General features: G+C 40.9%; 1 protein-coding gene across 4 annotated transcripts in view; it reads left to right on the top strand.

Moving 5' to 3' along the window:
- The first annotated feature begins 255 nt into the window (after window positions 1–255).
- The window catches only part of LOC124274866, a 28407-nt gene continuing 15714 nt past the window's right edge, over window positions 256–12948 (top strand). For 3 of the 4 annotated variants that reach the window (XM_046710236.1, XM_046710235.1, XM_046710237.1), the window contains exons 1-8: window positions 256–405; window positions 3476–3676; window positions 4522–4700; window positions 6196–6369; window positions 6863–6993; window positions 7646–7782; window positions 8897–9001; window positions 11242–11305. In XM_046710236.1, coding sequence (XP_046566192.1) covers window positions 7735–7782; window positions 8897–9001; window positions 11242–11305 — 217 coding nt within the window. In that variant the 5' untranslated portion in view covers window positions 256–405; window positions 3476–3676; window positions 4522–4700; ... (1 more) ...; window positions 6863–6993; window positions 7646–7734. Of the gene's footprint in view, window positions 406–3475; window positions 3677–4521; window positions 4701–6195; window positions 6370–6862; window positions 6994–7645; window positions 7783–8896; window positions 9002–11241; window positions 11306–12948 lie in introns of those variants that run through there. The other variant, XR_006898058.1, reaches the window with a different exon arrangement.

A 12948-nucleotide genomic window follows, 5' to 3' on the forward strand; every position in this document is an offset into this window, starting at 1 on the left:
ATATTTCATACGAAATGGTACACGAAGTTAAAGTTACTTTACATTTCCATTTTAGGAAAATAAATCAATAGATTTTACACTTTCCTAATCTGCTTCTTGTCAAAACATAATTAATTAGCATTTTTTTCCCTATTTACATACCCCACACCACATGACACTGGTATCGATAAGGCTCGACGGTAGCGTAGCAACAGTGTCACGAGCTGATAACGTGGCCTACATTTGACTGGGTTATGTGCAACAGTGCACCGGTCATAGTCAAAGGCGTTGTGCATATGAAAATACAACGCGCCTTGACGTCACGTAAACAGGGCCTTGTAATACTCCCATCATTCATTCAAAATGGCCACCTATTCGAGACTAGGCTTAATTCTGGCCATGTTTAGTTTCGCGTTTGCACCTCAGGTGAGTAGATAGAACTGTTTACGATTATGTTTCTTTTGCCCTCTTCAGCTTTAGTAAATACGTGTATTACCACCAACCCATGTGTACAGACCAGCATGCTTGTTTGTATGTCCTTCCATGTAGCTTGACATTTCCCGAACGATACAGAGGTAAGGCACCACAGTTAGCTTAGAGGGTAAGACGTTCGCTCTTCACATGGATTCACAACGAAGTTACAATGTGAACGGGAATTTTATGGTGTGTTGCTTGAATATTGCTGATGGCAGCTTCAGACCCGTCCTCACGTGGAAACTAGAATAAAGCGCTCATAAAATCATCTCAGTTTACTTATTGGAGAAAACTAATCAGTAACCGAGTTACACTGTAATGCAGCTAACATACTATTTCAGCGATGTAGCGACGAGACCACATTTTACACATAGACACAAACCCATTACTAACACAAACTCACTCAAACAAACTCAAGTTTTCATGTGCACAATTTACAATTTAGAACTCGGGCTGTCACAATATCATTCACAATTTTAATAAATGGGCTCTGACAATACTATACCATTACAAAAAGTAGGGGATATTCCATTTTGCGAGCATACCACTAACCAATTCCAATGTATATGAGAAAAAGTAATATATATCCATACAGAAGAAGCATTTCCAAAGAAATGGAATAAAGTGTCACATTTTCCCTTAATTTCTCTTCATTATTTGTTTCCTCATTGGATTCATCATTTGCATTTTATAAATCTTGTAAATCCAATATCACCTACTTTTTTTGAATGGTATATTTACAATCTATAACACGGACTAAAAGCCTAAATTTAAAAACGAGCAATTAATAATACATATGTGATATTTATAGTTATTGGTACAGGTCAATTTCCTTAAATTAGCTTATTCTGAGATAACAGCTCAGGAAAACAGGTCTTTCAGGTTTACTGTTTCATAATGTGAATCCCGTGCAGTTGCAAAGTCCACACTGTCAAGCAAAGTATGAGTCGTTGAGTCTTTCAGCAGAAAGGATACGCATAGGAGGATCATCCTTGTCTGTTTAAATGCGACAGAACCCACCCCATGAGCAATGTCTGGTACAAGCAGAACCGATTGTACGATTCCAACAGTATCACGATCAAGCGCTTCAGTTTGTTTATTGTTAAAAGCCACACTTAGTAATACTCCAGATGTATATAAATAATCGAGTCTGGGTCACACAATCCAGTAGAATGAACATTCAGTAACCCATGCTTATCGTAAGAGGCGACTAACGGTATCGGGTGGTCAGTCAGGCTCGCTGTCTTGGCTGACACGTGTCATCGGTTCCCAATTGCGTAGATCGATTCTCATGCTGTTGACCAACTGGATTTTCTGATTATTTACAAACTGCCGCCATATAGCTGGAATATTGCTGAGTGCGGCGTAAAACTAAACTCACTCTGTTCCAATTTGATTCCACTTGCTATATCATCTCCAAATTTGAGGGTAAGCATGATATCTGTTGAGGACATGAAAATCTGTCTTCCCAAAAGGCAATCATGTTATTCGAAGATTTTGTCAGTGTGATATGGGTTTGCACGATTTTAACGAAAAAACAGGCAAAATATCACCAGTATTATTACACCCTTCGTTACCAACAAGTGTTATTCCGGTAGAAGACGAATACCGCCGTGCAGGTTACGGAGGGACGACTGGTGCAGAATGGTGTTATCCATGGTACTGAGGATATACCGAAATAAGCTGAGTGACCCTGAGAAAGTGTTATTACTCTTTGCACGATGACAACTGACTTGTTCAAAATGTAAGTGTGCAGATGTGGTCTATGTAAATTCATTTTCTGACTTTGAGGTTCAAGTGAGTTGGGTTTTAAACCACTTTGAGCAGTATTTCAGCTACATCGATTACGGCGGGGGACACCAGAAATGGGCTTCACACCCTTTGAGGTTCAAAGTGAATGAGAGACAAACATATCGTGAGTTTTACATTCTTCAATAATGGACTCATGTAGCTGCGGCCAAAACGATACAAGTGTACTATTTCTTTCCAAAACGTCATCTTTGAGTGATTGCCAAAACGCCGCAATTTAAAGTCTTTATCCTTGTTTTAGAAGCGTTTGAAGAAATATTTGCCAAAACGTCACCGAGAAAACATACAAAGCAAAATGCACGTGCAAGTAAGCGGAAAAGCATGCGGTGTCGATCACTATAAAAAAGCAAACGTTGTGTTTAATTTTGTCATTCGTTTTTGCCTGGAAAAGAGGATTGGCCATGACTGAGTGCCGCCAATGGAAACATCGCCATAGGCCGCTTTGAAGCTGTGAATTTTTACATTTTTGCAATTGAAATTACATGAAATAATTACTGTTAAACTAACACATTAAAATTCGTCTAAAAATGGTCTATGCGTTTCTTTTTCGAAGAGTGTATTATATGTTTGTTGTTTCATGCAAATTGTGAGAGGAGCAGGTAGTAACGGTAGGGTAGGCCATGCTATCCTTTCCATAAACGCCTTGTGCCACAACAGATTTTCCATTTATATCATTTTCACAGCAGTTTGGCGTTAGGCGCTGAATGGAGCCTGTTTCGGTAGATAATCAAGAATCAATATTCTGTGAGGTTGAAATTATAATTAAACGCCACATCATGTGGCATACATCAATGTAAAAAATGGCAGTATATAATTCAAAGGGATGTTAATTCAGTTTTCAATCAAGTACCTCATGCCTACAAAATAGTATTTAGTGAGTGAGTGAGTTAAGTTTTACGCCGCACTCAGCAATATTCCAGCTATATGGTGGCTACAAAATATTATAAAGAGTGAAACGTTAGTATCTGGCCTACAATGTTCCAGTCCTATCTGTACATGATGACATCTAATGCCCTTATATGCCGATATAATGAAAATAAGGCAGTGGGGTAGCCTAGTGGTTAAAGCGTTTGCTCATCAGACCGAAGACCCGGGTTCTATTCCCAATATCGGTACAATGTGTAAAGCCCATTTCTGGAGTCTCCCGCTGTGATATTGCTTAAAGTGTCGTAAAACACTATCCCCTCACTCAAAAACTGAAATTGATTTCCAGGTGTTAGGAAGTCACCCACTTCCAGGTAAAGTCAACGATGCGAAGACGACGTCCGTGACATCGTCGACCATTGGTCTATCGTGGACGGTATCATCAAGTAACATCCCCTTCACAAACTACGTCGTCTTTATAATGACGGGGGGCAAGTGTACACAAGCCAACTTTATCAAGTGCTCTCCAAATCAAACAATTTATGTAAACGTAAGTTTATTCACTCTAGCTTTATCCAGGGTTTCACTCTCTGGAGCATATTTCTCTTGTCAAGATAAGCTTGTAGATTTTTCGTTTATTGATTAGCAAATCGCAAATGCTTGTCGTGAAGGGCGACTAACGGGATCGGGTGACTTGTTTGACACGTCGTCGTATCCCAATTGCGTAGATCGATGCTCATGCTGTTGATCACTGGGTTGTCTTGCCCAGGCTCGATTATTTACAGGCCGCGGCCACATGGCAGCAATACTGCTGAGTGCGGTGTTAAACAACAACCAACCAGCCTTAAAAGTTAGATATTTTGAAAATGTACTTGAACGTGCATTCCAGTATTGCGGGTTGGTAGTGTATATATAATACTAGGGACAAAGGTTCCATTCTCCATGTTAGTACAACGTGTAAAATGCTTATAGTTCCTAAGAACTATGCATATACAATCCGTATTTTATTAGTTCAACGCTTTTTCCATATTTGCTTTTCATCTCACAAAACCCGTGAAAGTTCACCCGTGAAGGTCCGGGTTAGAATATTGATCTTCAGTAAATCATGCTTGTCGTAAGAGGCGACTAACGGGATCGGGTGGTCAGGCTCGCTGACTTGGTTGACACATGTCATCAGTTCCAAATTGCGCCGATCGATGCTCATGCTGTTGATCACTGAATTGTCTGGACCAGACTCGATTATTTACAGACCGCCGCCATATAGCTTGAATATTGCTGAGTGCGGCGTAAAACTAAACTCAGTAACTCACTCATCTCTCAAAAGAGATTTTTTTCAGCTGAAGAATACTGTACACTGGTGAAATATCGATCGTTGACATGTTTTCTCACCTTCAGTTTCAATGCTCCTACATAATGGCGGGTGCAGTAGCTTCATATGATGAGTGTCATGGAAACATGTCTCACAGCGTCAAGTCACTGACGTCGTACACAGACTACGTTATCGCTATCGCCGCTGCTGATCAAGCCACTATAGGGGAAAATGTCACACTCACCCGCGAAGACAGATATTGGAGGTACAGCTCAATCACCTTGTAGCTTGCATAGGGCCTCTAACTGCCCTACCTGGTTGTAATGCCACCCTGGATATAATGCCATATTTTCTCCTGGACAAACGGTGGCATTATAACCAGGGTATACTGTACATGTGGCAATATAGACTCAGTTTTATACAATAACTATTCAATCTGAATATGTAGAGTCTATATCATAAAGGTTCAAAGGTATGTCTGTTCTAAGATTTAAGTACTGTATACGTCTTTTTTAGTACCATTTCTGGTGTCCCCCGCCGTGATATTGCTGGAATATTGCTAAAAGCGGCGTAAAACTAAACTCAGTCAGTCAGTCAGTCTTTTTTAGTATTTTTGTACAACGGGTATGGAAAGAAGTGACATTTAAATGTGATTGATTGATGTTGTGTAACTCAGCAATTCAAGCTGTAAACAAGAAGACATGGTCATCAATATCCCCCGCCACAGTGTTCTGTTCCTATCTGGTTCCTGTTTTTAACTTCACCACGACATTCATGTCCTGCAAACACATACCTCATTTGGTTTCCCCATCTATAACGGTTTCTGAGAAAATCTGCCTCATTGCCGATGCCATGCACTAAGACAAGAAACATGCATGACAAAGGCTTTAACTAGTTTATTTGGTTCCTGTTTTTGAACTACATGAAGGCATTCATGTCCTAAACACACATACCAAATTTGGTTTCCCTGTCTATAACGGTTTCTAAGAAAATCTGTTCCCATCATTTCGGACAGACCAGACAGTGATCAACAACAATGCTTCGTCGATCTACGCAGTTGGGATGAAATGAGTCAGCGAGCCTGACCACCCGATCCCGTTAGTCGCCTCTTCAGCATAGGTTGCTGAAGTCTCCAGATCCTCTTCTAGTTTAGAATGACTTTAATATATTTTGCCCTTAACATAAAAAGCGGTGCACCCATGTGTAGTAGTCCAATCTTATGAAGAATTTCACCAGTATTTTCATCATTTTCCTCTCCTCCTTCACCGATCTATCACCAGGAACCATCATTCGGAAATGTAAACGCAAGTAGTGTTGTTTGATGCCAGGGGGTCACTTGCAATGTAGTTGTGATGTGTAGTCCTCTGCATAGAGCTCAGGTCACAAATCAGTTGAAGTTAAACAGCGTAGGGCGCGGAGAGTCGTTGGATGGGTGATCGTGTTTTGCAGCTTGACTCCAGAGAGTTTCTAGGACTTCAGTCCTGCTCCACAACAAGCACATGTGATACATGTGCTATCACCTTTAGCAAGTGAGTTTGTTCAAAATTGCCTCTGTTCATCCAGCAGAAAATGGGTACCCGTGTGGGATAAGTCATTTAACGCCTAACAGGCAGCTTGGGTTATTCGGGGTAATAATGTGTTAGCGCCATGACGATGTTTACGGGCGTTGATATGTGCTCATTATAAACATGCATAATATTATTATTATTATTATTTATCAAAGTAATGTCTCACTGTCTCACATTGTGTGTTGTCTTCAGTTCCAGCACCACCAACCAACATTCGGTTTACTGCTGTGAATCAGTCAGCCATCTTTGTTAAATGGGATATTCCTTCACACAATGCTGGACCTACGGCGTACAAAGTTACAGTTCTTCAGGCCATGAACAAGACGTCCAGTACCTTCATTGCCTATCGTGAATATTTAGTTGAAGGTTAGAGCCATTTTACAGTTTCCACAGAATTTGTGTAATTAAGGAATCGTTGATATTTTATGTACAAAGTAAGTGACCCCGCCCTGTATGTCATTTGGGGTTAGAGACACTGGAAATGGGCTTCACCCATGTGGGGAATCGAACCCAGGTCTTTGGCGTGACGAGCGAACGCTTTAACCACGTGTCTACGTACCACATCGCCCCGCTAAATTTAGAATGCCTACACGTATGAACTGATAACAACACCATTTTAAACAGGCCTATGAACATATTCCCATTAAATGTAAATACTAAATGAATGTATACATTCGGGAAACGACAGTATCTATTTGGCGTCTGGAATTACTAGTACTCATAACAAACACCAGATCAGTATTCAAATTATGTTTTAAGGTGTACGTTTCTTAGCTTGTTTCTGTGACACGTGGGGCATTTGAAATCATTCTGTTATATTGATTGTTCCTCCATGTTCATTCTATATTGTGTGATGCAGGTTGGACAAGCAATGAACTCCCAGTGACAGGGTTGTTGAGCTCCTGGAGGTACATGGTCACCATGACAGCTGGTACCATCGCTGGAAACTCAAAACTGGCAAATCCAAACCTGTCACAACGCTGCCAAGCAGTTAGTATCGTGGAGAAACTATAAGTTAAATACAGAACTTATTTGGTCACACATAGATACAAGGATATTGTAAATCATCACTATATTTAGCTCACCCATGGCAATATGTTTGGTATCGTAGAGAAAAATATTGAATCTGTTCGGTGGTAGATGAAAGGATATCATACATTATCTATATGTTCAGTTCACCCATGGTAATATCCAAATCTTTCACAACGCTGCCAAGCAGTTAGTATCGTTGACACGCAATAAAAAACCCTACAAAATCTATTTGGTCATTGAACAAAGGATTATTGTAAATTATCAGTATATTTAGTTCACCCATGGAAAATCCAAATCTGCCACAACGCTGCCAAGCAGTTAGTATAGTTGATAAACTATGAGTAAACTATAGAATTTATTTGGTCAAAGATAAAAGAATAAATGTAAATGATCTGTAAATGATCAAAATATTAAGCTCATAAAACAGTTTGGTACGTACCATGCCCGTGAGCACGAATCTAAGATTCAATCTTTATACAAATAATATTCCAATATTCTGCGAGTCAAATGTAACCTATAGCTAACGATAGTTTGAGCTGGCGTCACATATTTAATATTGAACATTTTCACATCTCGATGACCTTAACAAAGACTTGTTTTACTTGTGTAGCCCCTAGTGCCGTGCAGAACATCCACGTGAAGTTTGTCCCCAGTCAGTACTTGGCAGTCCGACTCACCTGGGAATGTCCCCCCGAGAAGATGAGGAATGGGTACATCACAAACTACACTGTCAAATACACAGGCAATGTAAGATTATAACATGGAACACTTGGTTACTGTAGCAATAAGACCTGGGCCTTTGTTAACTTGTTTCTAAGTATGAAAGAAAAAAATGTACGTGATGTTAAAAGTAGATTTAGATATGGAATATATAATTATTTCTGTATTAACAATAACCATCACAAGATTACTGAAGAATATTGCTCATACGACGGTACATAATTTGAGACTACTATTTCTGTATAAACATTAACCATCACTAGATTCTAGATTGCTGAAGAATATTTCTCATACGACGGTATATAAACTCCCGTTACCAAGGATGTATATATGCATAGAAACATATATTTGGATCATTGCGTGGATTGTGATCTATGACGTGAAGAATGCCAGCTAAAGACATTACGAACGAAGAAGTATGTGGGGCATCCTCCAACTGTGAAATTACGTAGACATTTGGAATATTAAAGGGGGATGCCTAACAGAAAAGACTTCTGATCAATACAAAGGCTATAAAATACAATACTGCGTCTCTGTAACAGCACCGTGACAAGTCTCTGGTACTAAGCTGCTTCACGGTTCCCTTTGCACGCGCCAGCTTGCGATATGCGAGCTTACTTCCGTTACCAGCTTTCCGGTGACAAGCGTATTCATGTATTCAGGAACTAGTTCTGGTTCCAAATTGTGCGACTGCCCAATATGACTTTACTAGACCGGACCAAGTTTACATCCATGCTTGGCTGTCACAGATGTTGACAGTCGTAATAGTTAGCTAATTTGGGGATGTTAGATCGGAAATTTGTTATTCCTGAAAGGATTATCGGTTTCTTATTGTCAACTGGCAACCACGAGACAATTCGAAAAGGTATGAAACATTGTTTGTCATCGGAAGTACTAACGTTTCGCAAAGTGCCGTGACCTTCTCACGAGTCCTATAGATAATACACTGTATGGTTGTTACGAAAGCCTGAAATTTGAGCGAGGTTTTTTTTTCGAGGTATTGTTATTCAGATAATAACATCGTTCATTGTCATTGCAAAGAAAAGAGTGATGCTTGGATTATGTGCTTTATCGACACAAAAAGTAGATGCAACTGGGAGCTTGTATGAAGGAAGTATGAAGGAAACTCTTTATCCTACAGGTGTCCATGACGATGACGGCAGGCAGCTTCTACCCAGAGGATCCATGCACCGCCCCCCACTCGGTGTATCTCCCTGTTATCCCAGATGGGAAGATCACTATCGAGGCATGTATAATTCGTTAGTTACTAAACTGAGGGGCAAAAGAAACGCTGGCTTCTAATTTTCTCATCTAATAAAAACATATGACAAGGTATGTCAACAGATATCATTGTATTTCACAGACACAACAATTAACATCAGGTTGACCGACTTTAACAACCACATGATGACATTGTAAGGAATAGTGAGCATTCTTGTAACATGTGTTGGATTGTCCATAATTCGTTCACATTCCATTTCATGTTACCATTACACAAATCAGTTAAAAGTCACATTCCATCATCAATAGCGAGTATGTCTACCTATAGCAAGTATGCAGTCCCTGACACGATGTCGTACAGACGTTACCCGTCCCCTCACAATGGCTGGAGTGATGTGACGCCACTGTTCTTGCGGTGCCTGCGTCAACGTCTGTCTGTCATGTGGACGTTGCTGACGTTGCCGAATCCGTCTCCAAAGATGGTCCCAGAGATGTTCTATGGGATTCATGTCAGGGGATCTGGCTGGACACGGAAGAACTTGTATGTTGTTGACATTGAAATACTCTCTGGTAACACGTGCAGTGTGTGGAGTGGCGTTATCCTGTTGGTACAGCGTTCTTGGGTTATTCTGCAGGAATGGAAGCACGACTGGTGTCAAGACCTGGTTAATGTAGCGGTCAGCGTTGAGGGTACCATTTGTAACCACCAGGTCGGTCTTAGTGCCACCACAAATACTGCCCCAAATCATCACACTTCCGCCGCCACGAGGATGCACTTCTTGGACGCAGCAACGTGACGTTCGTTCGCCTCTACGCCGGTAAACTCGCACTCGGCCGTCAGCACTGTAAAGCTGGAACCTGCTTTCATCCGAAAACAGCACTCTGTCCCAATGTTGTTTTTGCCAGCGTTGCACAATGCGAGCCCACCTCAATCTGTTGAGTCGATGTTGTCGGGTCAAGGTCATTCCCCTAAAGGGTTGGTAAGCTCTCAAACCAAAATGGCGGAGACGTCGGGCTACAGTCCTCCTGCTGACGGGGTGTTGTATAGCATCTCGTGCTGATGACGTCACAGTGAGGAACCTGTCACGAAGGTGCAGCAGACGAAGATGGCGGTCTTCGTTGGCCATGGTTACCCGTGGTCTTCCACTTCATGGTCTGTCTGATGTCCGACCAATATCTCTGAGACGTTTCATCATCCTCTCAATTGTGGTTTTGTGGCAACACATGATTTGTGCAACTCTGGCCTGAGTTGCCCCCATCTGCAACATCCCTATCGCTCTCTCTCGCTGCTCAGACGTCAAACGTGACATTCTTGTTGGTGAAATCCAACCATTCAATGCTAAGGAAGGATTCTGGGCATGATTTATACCCGATCCTTGCACATAATTTTCCTTATGCATTTTCTCGAAAAAACCCCGAAAAACCCACATTTCACAGAAAAATCGTGATGCAGATTCAATAAGAGGCCAAAGAAATGACCGTTACGTTTGGGAGAATGCTTTTACAATGTATCTGACCATGGTTTTAGGTGTGGATTAAAATTGTGTCAATGTTTATAAAACCAGCGTTTCTTTTGCCCCTGAGTTTACATACACGAACAAACTATTCATGATAGTAAACATGACCGTGTATTCATGAAACAAGTACTCACTCCCTGACATACCCGTGTTATGAAATAAGATAACAAAAAGAAACATTTTCCGTGTGGGATATTTTTTATCATATGTGTAACAAATAGGAAATCCTCGGCACAAAACGTTGCATTCATATATACAGCGTTAGTGGTTGGTTGGCTGGTTTGTTGTTTAACGCCGCACCCAGCAATATTCCAGCTATATGGCGGCTGTCTATAAATAATCGAGTCTGGGCCAGACAATCCAGTGATCAACAGCATGAGCATCGGGCTTCAAAATCGGGATTCGATGACATGTGTCAACCAAGTCAGTGAGTCCGACCATCCGATCCCTTTAGTTGCCTTTTGGGTTTCTGAAGACCAATTTTAGCCCGGATCTTCACGAGTAGTGCAAGAGAATACCCAATCTTGATTATATTATGAGAAACAGATTCATTTCATGTAACTGAAATCCAGTTGCTTAAATCATGTGAATGGATCACTGAAAATGATGACTCAAAGTGTTCACGAGAAGGGTAAGCATGCACAGAATGAAGATATGAACTACGGCATAAATAGTACATATACATTCTCATAAATGGTTGTCGTTATCGTAGAACAGTTTCACTTACACTGATCTCTTGCACATGCAGATATGGGCAAATGCTGAATTCAAGGGAGACAAAGCAACTACGGTATTTCTAGCAGATCGAGCACGTAAGTGAAAGTTGTGAATTTAACTGAATAATGTTTTGTTCACTTTGGGGACGGTGACTTTTATTCTCTTTAACAAAGTTAAAAAAAATATCAGGTAAATTAGACCTTTCCACATTAAATGGGATTAAATTTGGGATCAAACTTGGATGGGACTCAATATCAAAAAGTACTAGCATTGTACTTTATTAGCATAGTGTAATCATGAATATAACATTGATAACATTCTCACTAAACATCTTCCAAGTTCCAACATAAGAATATTTGCATTGTATGCATTTACATAGTTCAACATTATAAGCATACATGTACCAGTATAATAACATTCTCGGATATATACCCTTAAAAAAGGAAACTTGACCATCTCTTTCAAAATTTAAAAGCTGGTTGACAAAATAAATGTTGCAAGCAAAAAAAGATCGTGACACTATAGGAAAGGGATAACACTAAACATAACACAAACAATATCTATATGAAACCAGCTGAAACATGTTAACAGGCATGAGAGTGAAATACGAGTGGGCAAAATGCCAATGTCAGTAATGACCACTAGTGATGACAGCAATGCAGCGGTGACGCACGGAAACAATCAAACGTTGCACAACACCATGTGGAATGTTCTGCCTCTCATGCTGCAGTGGCGTACGAAGTTGCGAAAGTGTCTGGGGTGGTGGATTCTTCCGGCGCACACACTATCCGGTGCATTCCATAGATCTTCGATTGGAGACAAATTGGGCGAACGGGCAAGACAATTTGGGCAAGTTATGGCACGGTAGAAACTCCTCCTGGCGTTGTCATGCTGGAACAGTCTTTCGTTGAGCAGCATGACTTGGTGTTGCAGCTTCACGTCACGATATCTGATGTCCGTCAGTGCACCTGCTACATGCACAGGAGGCGTCGTACCTGTCTACATCATTACACTGCAAACACCAAAACGATCGAATTGTACGATTTGTGTGGTGTTGTACCGTACCTATAAAGCAGTGGTGGCCTGTCTCTACACATCAGAGTACCTTCAAGTTGCCACAGCTTTCTGAGTTCCTCCTGATTGCAGTCTCATTGAACCCACGTTGATCTTGACATTTTTGTGTCATCATGCGGTCCATCACTGATGATGTGGCCTTTCATGCCCGGCCCACAGGGTTCGGCACGCGCGGCAACAGAACACCTTGATGCATCTCTGACGTTGGCGTTTTTGCGTTTCAGTACATCTATGTTTATGAGAATCGGGCGTATTTCTTACCGTTCAGGCATTCGTTGATCTACTTTCTTGTCGTAACGATTTATTTCATTCTGTAACAATAATAACATGATCTTTACCTGTGTCAAGTTTCATTTTTGGAAGAGTATATAACTGAAGTTCTTGAAAGGCATTTAGATGTTGGACGAACATGAATACATGACACGTTTTATGGATAACAACGTCTTTTTATTCTTTGTCACAACGCTTCAGGGCTAATTCTTGCTCATTCATCAGATGTGTATAATTGGTAAAGAACTACGTTCTGGAATGGTACAGCTGAGCTACTAACGGTAAGAGGGTGGCCAGACTCGCTGACTTGGTTGACACATGTCACCGTACCCCAGTTGCGTAGATCGATGCTCATGCTGTTGATCACTGGATTGTCTTGTCCAGACTCGATTAA

Source organism: Haliotis rubra, unplaced genomic scaffold (genome assembly GCF_003918875.1).
Source record: "Haliotis rubra isolate DU_JTF1 unplaced genomic scaffold, ASM391887v1 Scf195, whole genome shotgun sequence".
In the NCBI taxonomy this organism is placed as follows: Eukaryota; Metazoa; Mollusca; class Gastropoda; order Lepetellida; family Haliotidae; genus Haliotis; species Haliotis rubra.